The 23,656-nt window shown below is 38.9% G+C and overlaps 1 protein-coding gene and 1 pseudogene across 1 annotated transcript in view; one reads left to right on the forward strand and one right to left on the reverse strand.

Annotated features, from left to right (window-relative positions):
* Positions 1-2,101: 2,101 nt before the first annotated feature.
* The window catches only part of Tmem150c (transmembrane protein 150C), a 64,668-nt gene continuing 43,113 nt past the window's right edge, over positions 2,102-23,656 (reverse strand). Inside the window, exons 2-8 of the mRNA XM_071614372.1 lie at positions 18,124-18,213; positions 16,848-16,901; positions 16,691-16,723; positions 16,528-16,595; positions 10,424-10,551; positions 7,427-7,604; positions 2,102-4,281 (exon numbers count right to left, since the gene is read on the reverse strand). Coding sequence (XP_071470473.1) covers positions 4,073-4,281; positions 7,427-7,604; positions 10,424-10,551; positions 16,528-16,595; positions 16,691-16,723; positions 16,848-16,901; positions 18,124-18,203 — 750 coding nt within the window. The 5' untranslated portion in view covers positions 18,204-18,213 and the 3' untranslated portion in view covers positions 2,102-4,072. The remainder of the gene's footprint in view (positions 4,282-7,426; positions 7,605-10,423; positions 10,552-16,527; positions 16,596-16,690; positions 16,724-16,847; positions 16,902-18,123; positions 18,214-23,656) is intronic.
* On the forward strand, positions 18,273-19,643 carry LOC114096300 (DNA-directed RNA polymerase III subunit RPC10 pseudogene; annotated as a pseudogene).

The following is a 23,656-nucleotide window of genomic DNA, read 5'->3' on the forward strand; positions in this document are numbered from 1 at the left end:
GTGTGAGAGAGAAGAGAGAAGGGAATGAGAGAAAGGAAAAGAGCAATCTGAGCAACTGAAACATGAGTGTGCTTAACTTAGATGACTGGGAAGTCTGCATTTAAAGGAATAAGTTTAGATATGCTAAACGTGAGATACCTTTTAAGTGGAGATTTCATAAAGGTGGTTGAATATACAGATCTGGCATTTAGGATAGAGGCCTGGGCTAGAGAACTTGAAAAAGGTCAGCACATGGATATATTAAAAACTAGAACACTGAATGGGGTGACCAGAGTGTGTGTGTAGACAGGAAGAGTTTCAAGGACTGAACCGTGGGTTACTCCATTATTAGGATGTCAGGGAGAAGATGACCCAGCAAAGGAAACTGAGGAATGGTAGTGAAACAGGGCACGATGTTCTGAAAGCCAAGTAGAGAAAATGTTTCTGGCAGGGTGGTATGCAAAGGGATGATCAAACTGCGAAGTTTTGCTTATTTATCTAGACAAATATTGAGAATTAAATGATACCAACCCCACACATAACCCCTACCTCCATTTCTCTGTTATGATGGGTTCTGTAATGATTTTTTTGGAGCTTCCACTTAAGAGGAACGATGATTAAAGAAGCTGTGAATACTGTGGTGGTCACTAGGCTGTTTACAGGTATTCCCCCCATTCTGGGCTCATGGTAGCAGTGCCACTCTTTTATGTCCACATGTCCTAACCAAGGAAATGTAAGCAAAGTAGTGTTTGTCACCTTCTACAGAAGCTTGAAGAGCCAGTGAACAGTCCCTCGCATGAGCAACTGTGGAAGCATGAGAGGAAGCCTGGTTGGCCAGAGACAGGCAGACTTCCTGGCTGACCCTGATAGACATCTAGTATGAGAAATAAACGTGAGTTTTGTTAAGATAGCAAAATTCAACCAATCCTGACACAAAGCCTGAAGACAAATAATAGTGTCCCAGGCTCCAATTATAACCAGCAGGATTACAAATTTAAGGATGTAAAAGTTTTCTTTATAAGGGATAAAGAAAACCCAGCAGCAAATAACACAGATAATAGTTTTCCTCTCTGTCAGTTCTCCATTAAATAACTATTAACTTTTCTTCTTCAGAAACTTCCAAAAATAGGGTTGTGGCTCTGTGGTAGAACACTTGCCTAGCATGTGTGAGGCACTGGGTTCAAGTCTCAGCATCATATATAAGTAAATAAAATAAAGTTCATTGACAACTAAAAAGATATATTTTTTTAAAGTGATTTTTTAAAAAAGAAACTTCCAAAACATAGTTTAGTATATTTCCAACTTTGTTCTCTGTGCCATGCAGGAATGCTCGTTTCAAATGCAGATTCCCTGGTCTGGGCCCCTTTGAATGCTGATGTTCTTACTCCAAGAAGGCTTTATTTAAATAATGTGTGGTTTGGTACAAAAATATTTGTGTCTTTGTCCCAAGTTCCTGGCACAGAACTCTTGGAACTCTTGGAATGTACTGAGTGATGGAAGAGGTGTCTTCTTCGGTCTTGACCCCTTTTGATCACAATTAATACTAATCAATTAATACTAATGAGGTGACTTAGGTGGGTGAACCTGGTTAGCCTCAGAATGTGGCTGGTCACCTGAAAAACTAGGTGCTTTGACCTCCAACCTACCAACTTCTAGGAAAGGGGTGGGGACACTGGAGGTATAGATATAAAATAAACTCTGAATGAGCTCCAGAGTTCCTGGATTATAAACACCAAGGCACTAGGAGGATGGGATGCTCTAAGGACATAGAAGCCCCATGCACCTTCCCCTGCTCTGCCCTGTCCTGAATTGTAACATTTATAACAAGCCAGCAAAATGTAAAGCATTTTCCTGAGTTCTGCAAGCTATTAATAGCAAATTCTTGTACTCAATTTGGACATAAGTGGGGACAGTCTTATGCAACTGAACCCTTATACCTGTGGAGTCTGATACTAACTCTGGGTAGTTAGAGCTGTAGACACCCAGTTGGTGTCCAGAGTCAGAGAACTGGTTGTTGAAAACAACATACCAATGTAACACTGAAGTTCAACATCATGTCTCCCTGCTTACACATTTCAATATTAGAGAAGAAATGTTAGTGCAAGAGACAAGGAAATCACAATTCTGCATAAAAGAATTTTATTTAATGGCCAGATCCCAATGAATAATGTTAGCCATTGCTTGATTCTGCTCAAATGTACTATTAGGTATACTCTTAAGAAAGTATACAAGTGCATCACCAAAAGCTGTCTAATTTGGATTGTGTAGAGTAAAATAAAAGTTCATAAATCTTTGTTCTTTGATAAAATTTTTAAAATATAAAAATGAAAAAAAAACAGAAAAGCAGTATTCAAAACTAATAAATGTCACCTTGGACTATTTACAGTAAGATGCCTTTTTATAACAGAATACTCTGCTTGATTCTTTTCCTCACATTTTACTTAGAGGTATTCCCATGTCTTTATCTGATCCTTATTCATGATTTCTTCCTCTCGTGTCTCACTTGAAACAGCCAGCCATCTTCTCTTTTCACTCATCTTTGAGTCTCTAATACTTCTTTTTCCTCACTAATAAATGATTAACAGTTCTATTCAACAGACATTTATTTATTGAGCACCTAATATGTGCCAGGCACTGTGCTAGGAGGTGGGGATACAGATGAAAAGACACCAACCCCCTTCCTCAGGAAGCTCAAGAGTTTGGGTTGAATTTTTTAAATATCTTTCACATATTCCACAAAATCCTAGGCCCCTAGGAAGTACATTTGGAGATTTCTGGAAACAGTGCACTCATTGGGAATCTGTCCACTCAGCCTACTGCCTGCATGTGGAATTTGGAATTTTGCTCTTTGTGAAGCAGAGCCTAAAACACCCACCTACAGTTGGAGTTCCCAACTCTTATCAGCCGGAAACCACATGTTAGGCAGTAATGTGAATGTAATATTTTACTTTGCTTCTACAAATTCCATATTTGAAAAGCCCTTGATCCAAAAACTACCAGATTTGAGCAATATCTACATATTAAGAAAGTCCTCCCTGATTTGGACTAACCAGATGCTCTCAAACTCCTGTCTTATTCCTAAGTGTCCAGCAGGAACTCTTGTGGTTACCTCCACAGGCTCAGACTTCTGTGCATTTCTGTATGAAATTTTCCTTAGTTTCAAACATAAATTTGTAGGTGACTTTTTTTTTTTTCCTTTTTTCTCATGTTTGAACCCAAAGCAAGCTCAGTTCTTGCCTTTGGTCTATATCTTCTTTGTCCATTAAGTGAGACCCAAGAGAGTTACTTTAAAAAGGTAAACATGAAAGAGAAAACAAAAACTGTACATGACATACCACCGAAGCAAAAACTAAACCACAGCCTCGCTGCCCTCATCCAGGGCCATGCCTGGCAGACCATGTCCCTAGAAGTATTCACAAGTGGTGATCTTTCTCAGGCACAGTCAATCAAGTCCAGATCATCCAGGTGGGCTCCCCTCTTCCAGTCTAGCATGTTCCTTTCCTGAGACCCACACAGCCGACCACTGAACAATGATGAAGGGTGCATTGATGGAAAGTGATAGCTGTGCCTTTTCCAGGCCACACAGGGCCAGATCTCCCCACAGTGTCCATCCAATTTGGTGACGCTCATCCATTCAAGAACTAGAGCCAGATTCACAGCTTCCTCGTGAGCTAGTTCCAAGCCCTTTGGACCTGAAGGCAACTTAGGGAGTTGGCATTATTCTCTTGTTCCATTTGCCTCCCCCCTCCCACCCCCTCTGTGGTGGAGAGATGGTGTTGGAAAGAGGATAAGACGAGCAAGGCATACTGAGAGGAGGAGGGGACCAAGAAGTGATCATGCACAAGCTTCTGGCTCTGTCGTGCATATATTTTCAGTGTAACAGCGTGAATTTTGACACATAAGGAAGGGCTTGTGCTTTTTCATTAAAGAAATAACTCGCCCTGAAAAGCTCATTTGGCAAATGTGGCCACGAACATGTGTATGTGTGTGTGTGGGCAATGTGTCAAGAGGTGATGCTCACGTCCTGTGAGTGTGTCCTACGGGCCCTTCCCCATTGCCACACCCACCTCACCAGCACAGAGAACCTGATGGGTTACACCTGGTCGGTTTGATATTCAGAAGCTTCTGACAGACTTTCTGAGAAGCTCAGGAAATTCTCCTGGTACTCAGAACACACAATCTCGTAGCGGTAGTGCCGGAACTCCACGGCAAAGGTGCCAAAGTAAGACAGGAAGCACATGACCAGGCCCCACTGGACCCTGGCTGCGTACATGTGGATGTCTTGGGCCATGAGGATGAAGTCTGGGGAGAAGCAGTCAAGGAAGGCACCCTCATCAGCCACACTTGTCAGCAATCCCCTCACCAGCAAAACCGGGAGCTTGACAGAGCTGCTAAAGGCCAATATTTGCATGAGTGATAATATAACTGTTGAACTCTGTGCCAGATGTGCTTCTAAAGGTGCTTTCATGAATAATCGCTCTCAATTCTCACAGCAACCCTCTTATCATTTGCAGTTTTATAACAGTAAAGAAACTGAGACCACGTGAATAAGTAACTTGGCTCAAGTCACTCGGGCGGACAGCAGTTGGTAGGGCTGGATTCACACAAGCACTCTGACTCCCAGGCCAGGTATTCAACAACTGCACTCTACACCTGCCTGATGGAGTGTGAGATTAACAAAAGAATTACAACTCCAAGGTTAATTAGTGAATCAAAAACATAGAGCTATCTTTTTAAAAATCACTATGAACAACCAGAGGTTTATAGTTCTATCTGCAGAAATAATTTTGAACATACCAGTTTGCTAACGACCTCCATGTAAGCTGTGTTGGGCTGTGCTATGCTCTAATACTGTTGAGTGACCCCCTTTCCTCTTCTAATTTTCACCATTCTCTTCTAGACAATACTGTATAATCCCTGAAGTCATAATATCACATTAAAACTTATGCCCAGGTGAAAATATGCAATTTAAAAAACAAATAGATGAAAGCCCTATTCCTGACTGTATCCGGTGTGTGTTTGTGTGTGAGTGTGTGATACAACTGTGTATATGGAGAATAGGACCTCCAAAAAGGGTGAAAAGTTCATAGTATGTTTTAATGAAGGGCCAAGAGGCTGAGGACTGACTACATTTATTTAGAAAAATCAGAGATGTCTCTTAGAATGAGTTTTCTCTTTAGAACTTAGGTCTAGAGTTTGGGGAGATTTTCAGAAAATAAGAATATTGAAACTATTTCAGCCAAGCTTTGTTCTCTTGATGAGGTCTGGATCCCTTCACCCAAGAACCAAGAAGTATTCTAAGTGTTCCAAAATGACATGGATCAGAATCAACTATAAGCTCAAAACAGAATCATTTAAAGTCTGCATACTCATACTAAAGCAATAGTAACTTTACTTAAGTTAATGGAGAATGATTAAATCAAACCTCAAGTGGCCAGTTTTGACTTTTTTGATTTTGTGTTTTTTATCAGGTTGCTGGCAAGCAGCAAGTTTTTTGGTTGGTTGGTTGGTTGTATATGTACTGGGCATTGAACCCAGGGGCACTTTATCAGTGAGCTACATCCAGTCTGTTTTATTTTATTAAGTTACTGAGGCTGGCCTTGAACTTTCGATCCTCCTCCTTCAGCCTCACAGAGTCACTGGGATTATAGGCCTATGCCACTGTGCCTGGCAAGAAGCGAGATTTTTGGCTTGGATTTTAAGTTCTTAAGTGTCCTCTGTCTAATGTGACTGCAGAGCTTCTGAAAAACAGTGAAATGATCAAATGACCGTTAATGAAGGAAAAGGAAATAAAAAGCTCTAAATGTTCCACTAATTAGAGAATGTCTTTGAAAGCTAAATGTTTTCATTCTCTAGGGAGAAAATGGTCCAGTAACTGAGGGCAAGAACTGAGCCCAAGTTTATATCTTTTTTTGGAGGGGCAGGGGTGGAGGCATGTTCCTGGGGATTGAATCCAGGGCGCTTAACCACTGAGCCACATTCCCATCCCTTTTTGTATTTTATTTAGAGACAGAGTCTCACTGAGTTACTTAGGGCCATGCTAAATTGCTGAGGCTGGTTGAACTCAATTCTCCTGCCTCAGCCTCCTAAGCGGCTGGGATTACACAACCTCACTGGTGCAAGTTTAAATCTTGATACACTATATACTACTTGTGGGATCTTGGAAAAATTAGCCTGTGATCCTATTATTACCTTTTAAATAAGGATTAACAGGTACCTTGATACATTAAAATTTCTGAGAATAATGCTGTACACATGGTTAAGTGCCCAGTAAGCACTGGTGATTAAAGATGTATAACTGTGTGTAATTAACCGTCTAGGAACTTTGACTCCCTTCTCTGGTTTCCTGAGGAGAAGGAGGAACTATTAGAAGGCACACTTGTGGATTTAGCTCCACCCAGGGATGACTGATCTGACTGGTGGGATTGGAACTGGTCAGCTTGTATTGGGCCAGTGCTCCATCCTAACCAGCTATCTCTGGGATTTGTCTGGGGTTCAGTGGAGTGAGCCATTTTCTGCCTTTCCCTGGTTTCTATGCTTGTTACTGGATGGGTAAGTTGAATTGCAGGGTATAAGAGATGAGGCCTGCAGCATTCTTTCCAAACTTCCTAAGAATAAAGGCTCATTTCTTCTTCCCCATCTGTCTCCTTATGTCTGTTCTCAATTGGTTCAAACTCTGAGGGAAGGAAAGGAAATGAAGAGCATCCTAAATCCTCAAATATTTGTTTAGGAAAACTACACATGCAATGACAATCTAGTTCTTGAATTTGTTTCCCAGAAAGGCTTATTTTCCTGAAAGATATAAACATCCTAGTCCCTTGAAATTCATTTTAGAATTAATAAATTAGATAACAAGGCTTAATTAAATCATAATAAAATTTTTTAAGATGGAGAAAAATTACCCTTCTCTTTGGGTTATGTATTGTATGTTTTTCACAAAAGGAAACTTCTGTCATTAGTGAGGGAAGAATGCATGACACCACTCCTACAAATTGAAACAATCTTGAGATGGCAGAACTTGCTCTTAGTTCTCCATCTCTCTTGAGCATGAAAAACTAACCTGAGAGTTTTGGTTTTCACACTTGTTTACTTTTCTGTTTTGTTTGAAGATTCTGAGATGAAGCCAGGAGCAGTGGTACACATCTCTAATCAGAGCAGCTGGTGAGGCTACGGCAGGCAGATGGTGAGTTCAAAGCCAGCCTCAGCAATTTAGTGAGGTCCAAAGCAACTTAGTGAGATCATCTCCAAATAAAATATAAAAAGGGTTGGGGAATGTGGCTTTGTGGTTAAGCACACCTGGGTTCCATCACTAGTACCAAAAAAAAAAAAAAAGATTCTGAGATGACATGAGAGTTATCCCAACATCCTGGGAATGGCAACTGTCTCACAAACAACTTACCTGTGTTTTAATCTCACTAGTAAAGAACCTTTCACATTCAAAGGATACAAAGGACTACACAGAGAGTGATAGATGCTGACAGAATAACTCGCGGAATTCCAACTTTCCGTCCTTCATTCTTGATGTTGACTTTGAGTGTCAATGCAGCCTGGATCCAGCAGGTCAATGTGCCAAATCCAAAAGTCAGGGAGGTTCCCACATTATGGATTTCTTCATCCTTTGTGAGCTAGGGATGAACAGACCATGGCATGTGGGAGCCCATTTAGAAAAGAAGACAATGCAAGCTGATGAAATATGCGAGGGGAGAAAGATATCTCAATACTGGGATGAGAGATTTTAGGAAGATGAGAGTCCTCGATCTCCACTGGGTCTTTGTGTCTAGTCTCAAATGGTTCAAACTCTGCAGAGAGGAAGGGAAATAAACAGTACCCAAAACCTTAAAAACATTCATTCAGGAAAACCACTTAGGAAGTGGTCATCTATTCTTTGAATTGATTTTTTCAGAAAAGCCTTTTGGGAAAGGAAATGAAAAAACCAGACAAGTTACACACAAAAAAAGGAAATGTCAAAGTTCGTACAAGCATACATTCCCAAGTTTATTCTCCAGGCTAAGAAAATAAGACACAGGATCTGTTCTTTAAAGATAGGATAACCAATTCTGGTCAAGTCAAGATTGAATTGGCATAGACAACTAATCACTCTTGGGCTGTTCTTTACTTCTATAAAACTGACCTGTCTGTGTGATGTGTCCAACTCCATTCAGGAGAATTCTTTGAGTTTTGTTTTACTGTAGTAATAAGAAAAACTGCCATCTACCAGCTTGGTCATTATTTAGAGACTCGTTAAAAGATAAAAGGATTGAAGATTGATAGGCAAGGCTTTTATAGAGTCAATAGGTTAAATGAAAGACATCTGGGTTATTTCATTTGGGGGACAGAGATATAAAATCTTCAAATCATCCCACTTATTTAAAAAAATGTATATAACACTTAAATCTCTCTTTGTAATTACATGCAATTTAGTCATACATATAGGAAAATAAAATTATTGTTGAAGGGATAGCTTTTAAACCATGCTGTAAAATATCATTTTGTTGTTTAGTATGGTTGTGAATAGCTTTTGCATCAAATGAATATCACTTCTCCTTTATAATTTTTTTCTATTGTTTTTAGCTATAGGGTTCATTCTCCCATCCAGGCCCATCCCCTTGTTTGGAAGAAACCACTTTTTCCTCATAATTCAAAAAATATATCTTCAAAATTTGTTTAAAAATAATGATTCCTTAAATTAAATTTCCCTAGGATGTTGGTTTTCTGTGCCATATGCAATCTATTTCATTTCCTTTTTTTGCCATTTTAAATGTAAATTTAAAAATAGATAATAGTTATGTGGTTCAAACTTTTAAAATTTACCCAAAAAAATGGTATAGATTGAAAAGTCTCTTAGCCAGTATACATCATCCATCTGTTTTCTCCACAGGGAACTACTTTGTTGTTTGTTCCTTGTTTATTTCCTATAGATATTCCTGCAAGTGTTCTTTATATCTACTGTCATTCATTCATAATTTTGATTATTTGTGGTTCATCAAGACTGTCCCATCTCTGTGCTTCTAGGACTTTACTATAGATCCAAATGGGCACTTAACTCATCAAAACCATGGTCAAGAGAACTGATCATCACTGAGCATATTACAACCTACCTGCACCTGCAGCACAGGCAGGTAAGTGAGGGAAAGGCCCCCACAAAGATTCTAGTAAAAATGCTCTGTGCCCTAACAATTTGGGTCTTTAAAAAAAAAAAAAAACATTTTAAAAAGATTTATTTTGTTTTGGTTGTAGTTAGACACAACACCTTTGTTTTTATTTATTTATTTATTTATTTTTATGTGGTGGTGAGGTTCAAACCCAGGGCCTCGCACACGCTAGGCGAGTGCTCTACCTCTGAGCCACAACCCCAAGCCCACAATTTGGATCTTAACAGGATAAAATCTCAAATACTCTCTTGATAATTCATTACCCTAACAAATATGTTCTAAAAATGCAGCTTTCTGGTTGTCTAACTTGATATGTGATGGAATTTAGAATAGTTTGAGGAATTTGTGGAACTGCCTGTCAAACAACTCATCAAGTGAAAAAATACTTATTTAGTTGCTACTTGGGGAACTCTTGTTCCCCAAGAGGAAGTCTTGGGGAACATGTGATCCTGGCTTAATGAATTAGCAGGAGTGAGAGTTAAGACAGGACATGCTCTTAGAAAATCCACTACCAAATTTTCAGTAAGAACATTTCCTGAATGCTCATTAGATTGCTGAGGGTCTTGAATGCCTACACCATTTTTATTTCAAATCTAAGAAACAGGAGGAGTGTCAGGATCAGTGTTTGCTCACAAGGAGAAAATCTGAAGCAATAGTATGTATGGCATAGGTTGGAGGATGGTATGGAGGGAATGGAGGCAGGAAGATCAGTCAACTACTGCAATAAATTAAGTCATTTAGGACAAGAAGTGGGTGATGGTATTGGCAAGGGAAATTATTCTTGCAGATTGTGATCTTAAGCTTCTAAATTTCTAGGAAGAAAGATTAGGTGTTCTAGAGAAATTCTGAGCTTTCAAACTGGATTCCATGGGGGCTTACTAACTTGAAATGTAAGCATTCATCAAATAGAATATGTGGTGTTTAATTATAAAAAGGCAATGATCCTAAGTTTTCTAGAAAGACACATTAGGATGCAATTTGCTATTTTTAATAAAAAGTGTGACCCACTTCCAAATTCTTTGTCTAAAACTATTAATAGCTACTTCTTACAATAGCCTTGCTGTAATTCATATGCAGAATTTTCATATGTCTCACATGTGTGACAAGAACTGGCTCAGAGGGCTGGCTGCTGGAGAGCCTGTGACAGTGAGAACCACTGTTCCTAATTGTTTTTAAGGTTGATGAAGAATTAATATGGAACACATCGTGACTAGACTTCACTAGCTGCAATAATCATACAAGTGAAGGCCTTAATGATATGAGAGGGAGGTGAAAAAGGCCAAATGAAGTACCTGAAAATTACCAAGTAAGGTCATTCCAAAGGAAGCCAGACACAGCGCCACCAATCCACTAATATTCAGCCATGGGTTTAAAACCTTTGGTTTCAGTTGTATGAAGCGCAGAACAGCTACCACAAGGGCTAGGAATAAAGCAAAATCTTAAAATTAAAAAAAAATGTAAATCATTCACCTACTATGAGGCAGAGTTCTCCACCCACAACGTGCACAACTCAACTTTGCATCATACTCCATCTTAAGTCTCTGAAAGGACAGGTGATTTTACAAATACACTTTCCATGCAGTGCTTATGATTATTTAGATGTTTGGTGACACCACCTGGGGGAAGCCAAGAGGACTTGAAGCAGCAGTGCTGTCTATTATGGGGGTGATGCAAGGATGACAGAACTGTTAGTAGTGTTGTTCCAGAGTTTGCAAAAACAAGGTCAGCCAAGGGCTGACTGGCCTCAGAGAGCATTGCAGAGGTGTGGCATAGAACAAAGGAGCTGGGGACAAAGACCACGGCCTGGAATTCACTAATATCAGCCATCCTTTAGCTTACAACAGTGTTAGAAAACATGAGGCAGGAAGGTGGGGGGAGAGGTCAAGGTTACCACATATGGGCAAACCTGTGTTCCTTGGGCCAGAAACCATCCCTAGGGATAGGAAGCAAAGTGTAAAAATCCCTTCATTATTGGTTTTAGTTTCACTTCCCTTTGATGCTCCCAGTAGGTGCTCATTGTCAAAGGACCAAGACAATTCAAATTAGAGCAATTAAAGTAATCACGTTCATGAAATCTGCATCCTAACACCAAAGATGGTGGGGACAGAGGTAGATGTGTACTCAAAATCAGACCTGGTACATCAAGAAGACTCAATTCTTTCAAGTGATATTAATCACCCCATCTCATTTGTTCCATGCCACACCTCTATAATGCTCTTTTAAAAGGTCACTCTATCTTTTGAAGTAACTTGGTATCTAAGAACTTGAAGAGAAAATGAGGGAAGTTACTTGTATTTCAAATCTGACTTCTAATAGTAACCTTGGGGACAGTTACCACTCAAGCCACTAGTCTAACAATCACCTTTTATTAGAGACTTAGTGCAGGGATATTTTCATGTATATACAAAAAGCTGGAAGAGAATGGTTTACAAATGATGAAATGAATATAAATTGTATCTTATAATTAATATAAAATTTATGTACATATAAGGAAATGCAGTTTCTACTGCTTAAGACAATTAATTTTGACATTAAGTTTCAGCAGGGAAGACAGAAATTCAAGAATTACCCTATTTATATTAGCAATTATGTTGGTAATTATTCACTAAAGGTTTTGCCTTGATTAAAGGCCCTTATCCATAATCATTAGTTAAAATAATCTTCCATACATTTGCATTTTCCAAGGATGCTAAATTTCATAGTGTCAGGCTATGAACTAAAGCTCAAAGAGTTGGCTTTCCAAGTACCTCTGATCAGAGAGTGGAATAATACTTGATCTTATTTGGATTTTGGAACCAAAATAGAGATAAACCATGATTTGTGAAATATCAACTTATCCAGCCTTGATATAGTTTTAGTACATGTTTCATCTAATGCCCACTATGGATCAGAAAATTAATCAATTCTATTTCAGTGGACAACAGCTGCTCAAACAATTGGATTGAGATACCTAGTTAGGAGTTACTTCAGAAGTCTATTAATAATAACTATAGTTAGAAGGTGAAAGCTACTTCTATCCTAGAAGGTGAAAAGTAAACATTGTTAATAATTTTTAGGATGAGAATAGAAGAAGGAAGTGGGGACAGGAGTAATTCCACATACAGCATTCTGACATAACTTGGTCAGCTGATAAAGAAGTCATTAGATTAGGACTAGAGAGTTCAACACAGGGCACCATGGGATTTACTTGCTAATTAATTCTGCATGGCTGTAAGGGAATAATGACAAAATACCAAGGTGGCACATTTAATTTCTTTTAAAAATGATTAGTGAAACATATTACTTTGGGAACTCCCTGCTGGCCATTTAATTAATTGTAGAATAAGACCATGCTGGAACCTTAGCCTAGGTGAAACCCAATCCCTCATATAGCTCCTCACAATGACCCATGTAGTTTAGTCCCTATGCCCAGGAGAAGGGATTTGATGGTCAATCTCTGAGCTAACTATTTCTTGGCAGTAAACATGGGACTTGTATCATGTCTTGGTCCCAGTAATGCTAAGCTTCCTATTTGTAACATGGGTGATAAGACACTTTTTCATGAGCAAGTGATGAAATTACACAGGAACCAGAAAGCTCTGTGGAGCCAATAATTCAACCCAGCACTCTTAACTTCCAGAATCATGTTCCAAACACCATACTTTGCCCTTTTCTCCTGTTAGTTCCATTATTAATCAGCTCAGATGAGGTATAATTTCCTTTTAAAACAGATTCTACTTGAATTTTTAGAATGGCAAACTAAATGAAGAGACTGACCCTATAAACAGTCTTATTAACTCTTTGGTTTAAGTCAGATTCAAACCATGAAGTCCATTGTCAACAAAGTGGTAGTTTATTTATACCTTATTGAAAAAGACAGTTGGGGCAAGAGGACAATTTCAAAGGCATCATTATATATGCTGACCAACTTTTACCATGTTCACCTGATGAACATGACATGCTGTTTAGTTTCATTAAAAAAAAAAATTTTTTTTTGAGGCAAGAGGACCACAAGTTGGAGCCTAGCCTGGGCAACTTAGCAACACCCTATCTCAAAATAAAAGCTTTTAAAAAGGGGCTAAGGATGTAGTTTAGTGGTAGAGTACTGGTCTAACATGTTCAAGCCCAAGTATCACAGTGGGAAGAAAATTAGGTTTTACTAGATGGTTTTTAAAAGATATTAAAAATCTACTCCTCTCCTGTTTTGAGTATGTAGAATCTTTGCTACACATGTGCCCCCTATTTAATTTTCCTGTCTATTTTAAGAGTATAAATAGAAAAATTGTATATTTAAAAATTTTTTTTTAATTTTGAGACCGATTAGGTTTTTAAAATTCAAAACTCTGAGTAACATATCTTCATTACAGCTCTAAACTGGTGCCTGGCCAATTCTTTTTTGTTTTGTTTAGTTTTACTGTTTATATGCATCCATAATTCCTATTTATGACTGCGGTAGAACACGACAATCAATATGTTTTGGCCGAAGGAGGGAGAGAGGCTGCTATTAGGTGACTGAAATCATTCAGCTATTAGCTTCATCCTCAGCAACCTCCCCAGGGGCAGGAAATAATATTCCTCTCAAGAAATTTGTCTTAGGTCTTTTTCTCCCCTAGTGGAAAGGAAAATGTGGATTCAGGACAAAGAGCATAACGAATTCTGTAAAGAAAATAATTGAGCATTCAATCTTTGATTAGCCTGTCAAAAAGATAAAAGATCTTTGCTAACTAATTTTAATAAATGCTACACTGACTCATTTTTAGACTATAAATTATAATCTATAGGGCTGCTGAGAAGCAGTCACTTATAGACAGCACGGGCTATTTCTTAAAGGTAGTTATGCTATCTAAAGTAATAGTCTGATGTCAAGCAGGGACAGACCTGGGGAGATGAAAGTATCCACAGTGGAACAAGAATCTTTACTAAATGGATTCTTTTTCACTTCCAGAGTTTATAAATAAATAATTGTTGGTTTGCTCCCACCGAACACTAATCTTAATCAGTTTTGTGTCTACCAGATGGTCCTTCAAATGCTGAAAGATAATAAAGACTAAACACTGGATGTTGCAATACCTCCAAGCAAGAGCTGGTAAAAGCTTAATTGCGTCTTGGTGGAGTAGAAAGAACTGAAGAATAAGATGATGACAAATGTCATCTGGAAGAGGGGAACTTGCTTGCATTGCTTTGTTTCTGGAAATGCTTTTATAATTAGTTAATCATATGTTTTATAACTGGAGAATCTCATGAGCTGTGCAAACTGGTTTATACAACAAAGACTACTGGGAAATATCAATTTGTTTAAAAAAGAAAATAATATGTAGCCTCCCACATGTTTGTTGGTTTCTTTAAACCATAAAGGAGGACAGCTTGTGACAGCTTTTGTATAAAAGCAGGTTTCTACATTTCATGGTTAAATGAGGTAGTGTTTATAAAGCACTTAGCTTTGAGCTTGGAATAAAAATGATGGCAATTAATTATTGTTATTGTGCCCTGTGGGGTGATCAGATGAGTCGGTGCCAACCTGCAGGCCTACATACTGTGATGGCAAAGAGTGTGTAAAAGGCCCCGACTCTGCAATTCACAGCTCACTCTGGGGCTTTGAGCTCTGTTAAATGCAAACATTCCTTAGCGGGCACTGGGCACAGTGGTGCACACCTGTAATCCCAGCAGTTTGGCAGTCTGAGGCAGAAGGATTGTGAGTTCAAAGCCAGCCTCAGTAACTTAGTAAGGCCTTGAGAAACTTAGTGAAACCCTGTCTCAAAATAAAGTGTGAAAAAGGGGATGGGGATGTGGCTCAGTGGTTAAGCACCCCTGGGTTCAATCCCTGATACAAAAAAAAAAAAAAAGAGTGTATTCCTTAGTAGGCATTTGTGCCCCAGTATGAATAAGTTCACTGGATCTTTTCAGAAGAAAGTGTCAAGAGTAGAATAAAAAGGAGGGAGTATAAGGTTCCTGACAGTTCTGAGGCTGAAGGCAGTATCCAACCAAATCAATTGTGACCAGCCCTAGTCCCACATGTGCATCAGCTGCTGTGAGTGTCAGCCTTCTCAATACTTGTGAGAATCTGGGCCACGAAAACCCTGACAGGCACAGGCAGGAAGACAAGAGCTGCTTCTCAGCATCAGGATAGTTAACCTTCTCTTCATGGTCATGTAGTAGCCCATGCCTTCCAGACATTTCCTGCTTAGGTGAATGGGACATACTTTGGGGAAGCTTGGGTAGGGAAAGGCTCTGACAAAATTATACTTAGCTCCAGGGAGAAATCTTGCTAACTTCAGAGAAGTCCCCCAGTATGCTTCTCTAGGGATGTTCTCCAAGTTTCTTACGTTTTGAGCTGTCTGAACAAAATGATTCTGCTTGTGTTGCATGTTGAACTAAGAAGGTCCCATGATTTCCTAAGTTCTAGAGATTTAACCTTTCCTACAGCAAACATTAAAAAAGAAAACATTAAGATTGAGTAGATTTTTTTTTCTGGTGAGGAGGAGAGGATTTACACAGAGATGAAGTAACTGGTCATGTCGTTCAGAGACAGGTACCACAAAGGCTAAAAACTCCCTTGGTAATGATATTTTTATCTCTATTTGGAGTGAAAGTCTCTCCATCTAAAAGAACCTTTTCTAGAAAAACACTGTGGAAAGATTGAGCTGACATTGGTCCTCTCCCAACAATGTGACAACAGTGACAGATAGCTGACCCTTTGAAGGATATGTGGAAAGCCTGGCTTTGAGGAGATGGTGTACAAGTTGGACTTGAGCAAGGAGAGAACACGCATAGTTACCACTATCTCTGGAAGACTAACAGGGTCATACAAGCACTTGCAGAACTAGGGGACGGGATATTAAGGGAAGGTCTTGGGCCCAGAAGTAAGTGGAAGAAATCAGGGTCAGACATGAGCACTAAAGGTTGCTTTTTGTCTTAAGCCTCCTTCCTCATTTGCCAGCTTAAAATGTATGTGGGCACAGAGGAAGGCAAGAGCCTAATGTCAGTGCTGCTCTTTAGGCTTAAGACAGGGTCTATAAACAATATTTATCACAGAGCCCAAGCATCTTTTTATCTTTGCCAGTGAAGGAATGAATAAGTCATTCTTTTTAAAGCAAATGTATTGTACCACATCACATTCCAAGGCAGGATTTCATGGCACATGAAAGATATTATTTCATGCAGCAAAAGAAATAAAGTTCAGAGTATGCTGAAATGATAAAGACAATCAAAAGGAGAGAAATATAAGGCAAGCAGGAGGGAGTAAAAAGATTTATGAGGGGGGGAAAAAGGCTCCTAAAACAAATAGCTGGCTTTGGCCTATTGACATGATATGATACTAAATCATCAGCGAGGCCCACCATTGTTTTGATATAGTTTGGGGCAATGTTAAAAAAATAATGGACTGAAGTGCATCACGCATTCTTCATGCTCCTCTTACCTAGGAAGGCTGCCATGTTCATCACTTGACTAAACACACAGCTCGCAGGAGGATCATCCCCTGCAATACTTGAAAAAGATGAAATGTTTTATAATTACTCAAAATCTATAATCCTTCAACTTTTCCTAACATCCAACAGATCAGGTGAGAATTATGGAGTTACCTTATATATGGTGCATGCTTCACGCCAGATTTCCTGGGTAACAAACAACAGAGAGAGGCTTAGGTTAAAGCGTGGTCACGGCTGCAGTTCAGCTCTGCCACTGGCAAAGGCTTCACTAAAAGGCTGAACAACAAACTCCCCCAGAGATAAGCTTTACCTTTCAGCTGAATTTAATGGTAATATTTTTTCATCTTCCACAGCTATAAAGTACCTATCAGGAAAGAAAGATAAGTTGATAAAACAAAGCAATTTAAAAAAAAATAAACAAAAAATTCCAAGAATCATTTGTTTCCCAGTTAAATAGACTAAACTATTCTAAATCATACTCATTCTTTTCTGAGAAAATCCTTTTTAATAACATCTAGTTCTTTGAAGTTCCAATGTTATTTTTAATGTTTTCTTAATTTTCAAAACACCCCCAAGGGCTGGGCTTGTAGATTGGTGGTGAAGCACTTGCCTTGTACGTGTGAGGCACTGGGTTTGATCTTCAGCACCACATAAAAATAAAATAAAAGTATTGTGTCCATGTACAACTAAAAATAACATAATACTAAAAAAAAATTAAAAACACTCTCAAAATTTATGGCAATGATTTTAATCTGCAGGTTTTGTTGTTGTTGTTGTTGTTTAGGACTAGCGATAGAATCCAGGGCCTTCCATAGAATAGGCACGTGCTGTACCACTGAGCTACATCCCCAGCTCCCAAGGATTATAGTTTAGAAACTAGAAAACAAAGAAACCTTCCAACTTTGAGTAAATTAAAATTACAATTCAGTTTCTAGTTTCTTAGGAATAAATATTCACCACTCTTTTTTTAATGTTTATTTTTTAGTTGTAGGTGGACATAATATCTTTATTTCATTTTTATGTGGTGCTGAGGATTGAACCCAGAGCCTCACCTCACGTGTGCTAGGCAAGCACTCTACCACTGAGCTACAATCCCAGCCCCTATCCACCACTCTTAATGAACTTAAACTAAAATAAATTTCTTAAAGTGATTTATTACTTGAAATAAGCAATTTTTGAGGTAACAGGACTTCCAATGTAATGATATTCATCTTATAAACATATCAGACCTTGTCACAAATACTTGAACTATGAACAGGACTGTGAACAGAATCCAGATCATGTTTGTATCAAATTAGAAAAACTTGCAAATAATGAATTTACATGACCACTTTATAAAATGTTCATTATTAGAATAGATGAACACAAAACCAGCATTCTTTATTTCCTGCTTTGCATATTTATTACTTAATCTTATTTTAAGTAATAAAAGATGAGAAAATAAATGGGGACCTTAGTAAGATTAAATTACTAAGCATATTTTCTTAACAGATTTATAAATACATCCATATAGATATGTCACATATTCTCATATTTGTTTTTAGCTCACTGCATCTGAATCTTTAAGTCATTAAGAGCATACTCACACTATCCACAATCCAGCTGAAGTAAACAAAGTAAATACAAGAGGTAGAAACATCCATACACTGCATTTCTTCCCATCCATGCCTGTACCACTGAAATAAAATGAACAGGTGTTAATAATTAAGGCAAAAATTTACCTAACTCTTTCAAGATGGAAAGGAATTCCAGTGGGGAGAATCTTGTGAGCAGTTAACATAGACAATTGTCATCTAGCATTAGCTTCAGAGTCTTAGCTGTGATCTGATGCCAAATTTCTGATGAAAACTTTTGAGTACATTTAAGAATGGACAAAGGGGTTAGGACTTTCAGAAGAGCTAAGTACCAAAGGCAAATTCCAACCTACCTTTAGTGCTATTAACATTTACAGGTTTATGGACCTAAGTGCATAAGTATACTCCCAGGAAGACAGGTGTTATAAACAAATAGTTACTAAATAAATCAGCATCACAGGGGAAAAGAGCAAAAGCTTTGCAAATCTGAACTTTTCTTGTGACTTTACTGAGCAGCTATCACAGTAGACACAAAGATAAATGCTCTGGAAAATAATGCATTAGATTAGTTCCAATGAAAAAAACTGGGGAAAAATACAGATGCTGGGCATTGGGGATATAACATTTTCACAGCAAAAATACATAAATTAAAAACTCCCCTAGTCAGGCTCAATGGTGCACACCTGCAGTTCCAGCTACTCAGGAGGCAGAGGCAGACGGATTTCTTGAGCCAAGGAGTTTGAGACCAGCTTTGGCAACACAGTGAGACCCCCAGCTCAAACTAATAATTTTAAAATTCCCAGATAAGTGAAAACTAGAGGCTTTAGAAGTATCTAGGAAAGGCTGCTCTTCTGCCAGGGATGTGGGAATGGGCTGATCGTGGGCGGGCCAGCGCTGATCCTGCTTCGCTGGCAACACTTGCACAACAACATCACCTGCAAGGTAACAGAACTGGGAGTATCCAAAGCTGAAAGAAGTGGATGGTGTGCTTGGCTGAGCAGCAGCCTGGGAGAACGCAGACTCTACAGTACAGCCATGTCCCAATGCGAACATCCTCGAGCTTACTGCATGCAGCTCCAGACCCCTCTGCAGACATCCCATGACCACTTTCTACAAGCGCTGCAGAACTCAGTGCGGACACCTCTGGAGGGACTACGGCTGGCCCACCTGCGCAGTGGACACCCAGCAGGATATGAATTGTGTGTTCTGAGACTCTTTGCTAGTGAAGTGGGAGGTTCGCCCCTTGGGATGGGAGACCAGGGTGTCAGGAAATGGTGCCTGTCTGCCAGTCTGGGAGTTGCTGTGTGGTGGTGGGGAGACCCACAGGGAAGTGTGCTTGGTTCAAAGTCCTGCGCCTTCTCCTTTTACCTTCACTAGGCAGATGACATTTCCTCATACCAATGAACAGTCTACTGTTTGCACAACTTAGTACATTAAATATCCCTAAATACTTAACTGTTAATTATAAACCTGTAACCAAAACTTGTTCTGGATGTCGCATAAAAATTAAGTCTAATAAAAAAAAAAAAGGGTCTAGGAAAAATTATTGGTATCAAACAGAAGTAGCTAATTATCACTTTGTGACATATTTTTGCCTAAAACCATCAGACAAAATCTATTAGACATATTGGATTCCAGCATAATCCTTAAGGAAAAAAAAACAACACTTCTAAGAAAATAATGTACCCTAGTGACCTCCACTGGTGACTTGACAAACATAATGATAATGTGATTAAATGACATTTCATTTAGATTCCCCTCAGTATTCATTATTTTGAATTTTACCACAAGTTTGAACCTGCACTGCCAAATTTCTGAGTAATGACATCTGCTTTCATGTGCTGAGACTATGGACCTTCCAAGTGTAGACATCAGATAGAGAACATCATGCCCCGTTGAGGCTGGGAAGCCAATCCCTCTGCAAAGAAGTCTGAGTTCCTAGTACAGTCCTACCACATAAGGTAGATCTTTCTGACTAGGAGACAGACACCTGAATCTAATAACATGCCTTTAACATTTGTGCCTTAGTCTCAAACATATATCTGGGCAGAAATGTTAAACAAATGGTAGAATCTAGGAGTTGGAAGGCATTTGAGGCACTTTCAATCAATCCAATTCATCCAATTCACAATTATTGATACCCTACTTGTACCAGGCACTATGCCAGACTGTGGAAATACTGAGTTGAGGTCTAATGAATACTATGACTTATTTATTTATTTATTACCAGTCTATGCGATATATATATAGTAGTCTCTCCTTATGTGAGGGGATACATTTCAAGACCCCCAGTGGATGCCTAAAGCCATGAATAGCACTCAACCCTATCTATATATTTTTCTAATACATATATTTTCACTTTAAGAAAGCACTTTATGGCTTTTATCTTGTACATCTGTGTTTAGTTTTTCATCACTGTGACCAAAATACCCAACAAGAACAACTTGTAGGAGAAAAGGTTTATTTTGGTTCCTAGTTTCAGAAGTTCAGTCCATGGTGAGCCAACTCCACTGCTCTGAGCCCAAGGTGAGGCAAGTTGAGGGGGTGGTGGAGGAGTACTGCTTATTTCTTCGTGGCCAAGAAACAGAACAAGAGGAAGGCATCAGAGGTCACAGGGAAGATGAACCCTTCCAGAGCAAGCCCCCAGTGACACCTCCTCCAGTCAGGGCCCCAGTTACCATTACCTGCCTACATTATCACCCAGTTATTCCATTCAAACTAAGATGAACTGATTAGGTTACAGCTCTCCCAATCCAGTCATTTCACTTCCAAAAATTCCTGCATGAATGCAGGAGATTTTGGGAGACACTCCTATCCAAGCCATAACAGGATCTAAATTGCCAGCATCACTATCCTTGAACTTTGGGCTATTAATAAGTAAAATAAGCATTACTTGAACACAAGCACTGAGATGCCATGATAGTTGATCTGATAACTGAGATAGCTACTATGTGACTAATGAGCAGAGAGCCCATACAGAGTGGATACACTAGACAAGGGATGATTCAAGTCCTGGGCAGGATGGAGTGGGACAGCATAAGATTTCATCACATTAGTCAGAATGGCACACAATTAAAAATGTATGAAATGAAAAAAATGTATGAAATGTTCATTTCTGGATTTTCTATTTAATATCTTCAGACCATGGTTCATATGGATAACTGGAACCATAAAAAGTAAAGTTGCAGTCAGGGAAGATACTATAAATGCTTGGTCCATGTCTTTCCAATCTATGGAAGAACAGTGACCGTTTTAAGCATAAATAATATGGCCAGGCAGGATCTATTCATATTTATGTCCAAAAAGTTATAGATTAATAACAAAGCTATCAATTATGCTAACAAAAATTATTCCATCCAAAGGAATACATAAAATGGCAATGGTAATTGAGTAGGTAAAACAATTATTCTAGATTTGCCACTGAAACAGGGTGTTCTGGCAAGCTGAGATAGTTACACTACAAGTCTTAGAAGCTCTAGTTTCCAACCCCAGCTTTGCCAAAAACTAATCCCTTAGGGCCTAGATTAGTTACATCATTTTCCTATCTCACTACATCAAGATTAATGAATTTGAAAAAAGGGAGAGAGAAGTCAAAGACTGAGTTCTTCCAGGGTGGTAGTACCTTGGAGGTTAACCCAAGTCCAGTATTGTATATCTTTGCAGTAAGAGAATGCCCTAATATACTCAGAATTATCAGCCACAGAGAAAAATGGTAAACATTTTTACATTAGATTGGTGACAAAATCAGAATGCCAATATATGAAGGTAGAATGAATGAGAAACATAAGTGTCAAATAGTCAGATTGGCTTCCCTTTTAGGAAGATCTATGTGGGAAATCAAAATTTGAAAGCAGGGAGGCTAGATGAAGAGAGTTAATGAGACAACTCTTAAGACCAGGCCAGCGAGCTACAATAGTTCTCTGCACTGATTTCCTTCAAAGAGAAGCAGTCTGGTGGGACAGAAATGGTATGGCAAGGCAAAGGACCCAACCCAATTCTGCCACTCACTAGCAATGTCATTCCATCTCTAAAGCCTTAGTCTAACTGTAGAGATAACTCTGTTTTGTGGAATTGTGCTGAGGATTAATGATGCTGAGATTAAACACCTCCCACATAATCCGTGTTGGGTAAATGCTGTAATTCTAACTGCAGAGCAAATCCACACTTGCCTTAGGACAAAGTTCCCACTCTACAGGGCGGGGCTCAGGACAACTTAACACTTTCTTATTCTCTGGGATCCCACTTTTCTAGCTTCTCTAGAGAGGTGCAGACACCCTTCCTGATGGTAATAATCCTTTTCCCTCTCAAATGACTTCACCTCAAATTAAAATCTTGAGGTCTTAATAGTGAAGGTCTACCTTCCTGAGACTCTACTGCTTTGTTGTTTTTCAGTACGCATGTTTTTCAGTGCTCATTTGTTTTGTTAGGCAATTACCTAAAATGGTCAATGGCTAAAAGTACACTGTTTTTCTTTTATCAGTTTAACTCTCAAAGGGTAACCTATGTCCAAATTCCGGGAAACTCATAGTTTCCCTAGCTTAATAATTTGAAATATGCCTTTTCTTAACTTTGCGAGATGCCTTGGGAGGTGAAAAGGGTAAGCCTATGAATGGCTGTGTTATCAGTTTGCAATGGAACTACTTTGGTTTTCTTTAGGATTTTTAAAATGCTGACTATGCTTTTTTTGTTTAAATAATTGCAAATTCACATGCAGTTGTAAGAAATAATATAGACAGATCGTGTATATCCTTCATTCTGTCTCCCCAGGGTAACATCCTGCAAAAACACAGTATTATATCATCAACTAAGAAACTGGCTTGATACAACCCTTTAACTTAAATCAGATTTCACCAATTTTATGCACACTATTTACACGTGTGTGTGTATATATGTGTGCGCGCACGCGCAAAGCCCCCTTCTTACCTTCTCTATCTTCCTAACTACTTTGTTTTACAAAAGACCCTATGAAGTGCGAAGACCTCCAGAGACCAGGAGACCCCAGTGAAAAGCTCTTATAGAAACAGTTTCTGGTTCTGTCAACCTATCAATGCCCCATATGACAGATCTTGATGTTTCCATTTCTTTTTCCCTCTCAGGTAGGGCTGTGTTGATCAAAGGTGAAGACTCTGTCATATCTACTTCTCTTTCCTAGTCCCAAAGAATCTATTTGTTCTGCTTTAGTCTATATTCAGCTTTTAATGTGATCGAAGAACTCAGAGTAGATATACAACACTCATGAGCTCTCTGTTCTTAGTGCTGGAGGTTTGTGGAGGTGCCAGGAGTTAAACCCGACTGACTCTGAGCCGCTCTGGCTTGGCAAGTTCAGAGAATAAACTTGACGGGAAGTACCTCTGAAAAGAATAAACGAATTGATCTGTGAACAGTGAGACTCTGCCTCACTGTTGTCTTGAGAATTAAAGTTGTAACTGAGAGATGGTTCTCTTCCTTCCATGCTTCCAGACACCATTAAAATAAACTGCCCCATTGCTTCCAGTCACACTGAAAGTGGTACCCAAACTTTGATTACATTTCCCAGCAAGGATAA

This window comes from Marmota flaviventris, chromosome 7 (assembly GCF_047511675.1).
Source record: "Marmota flaviventris isolate mMarFla1 chromosome 7, mMarFla1.hap1, whole genome shotgun sequence".
NCBI lineage: Eukaryota > Metazoa > Chordata > Mammalia > Rodentia > Sciuridae > Marmota > Marmota flaviventris.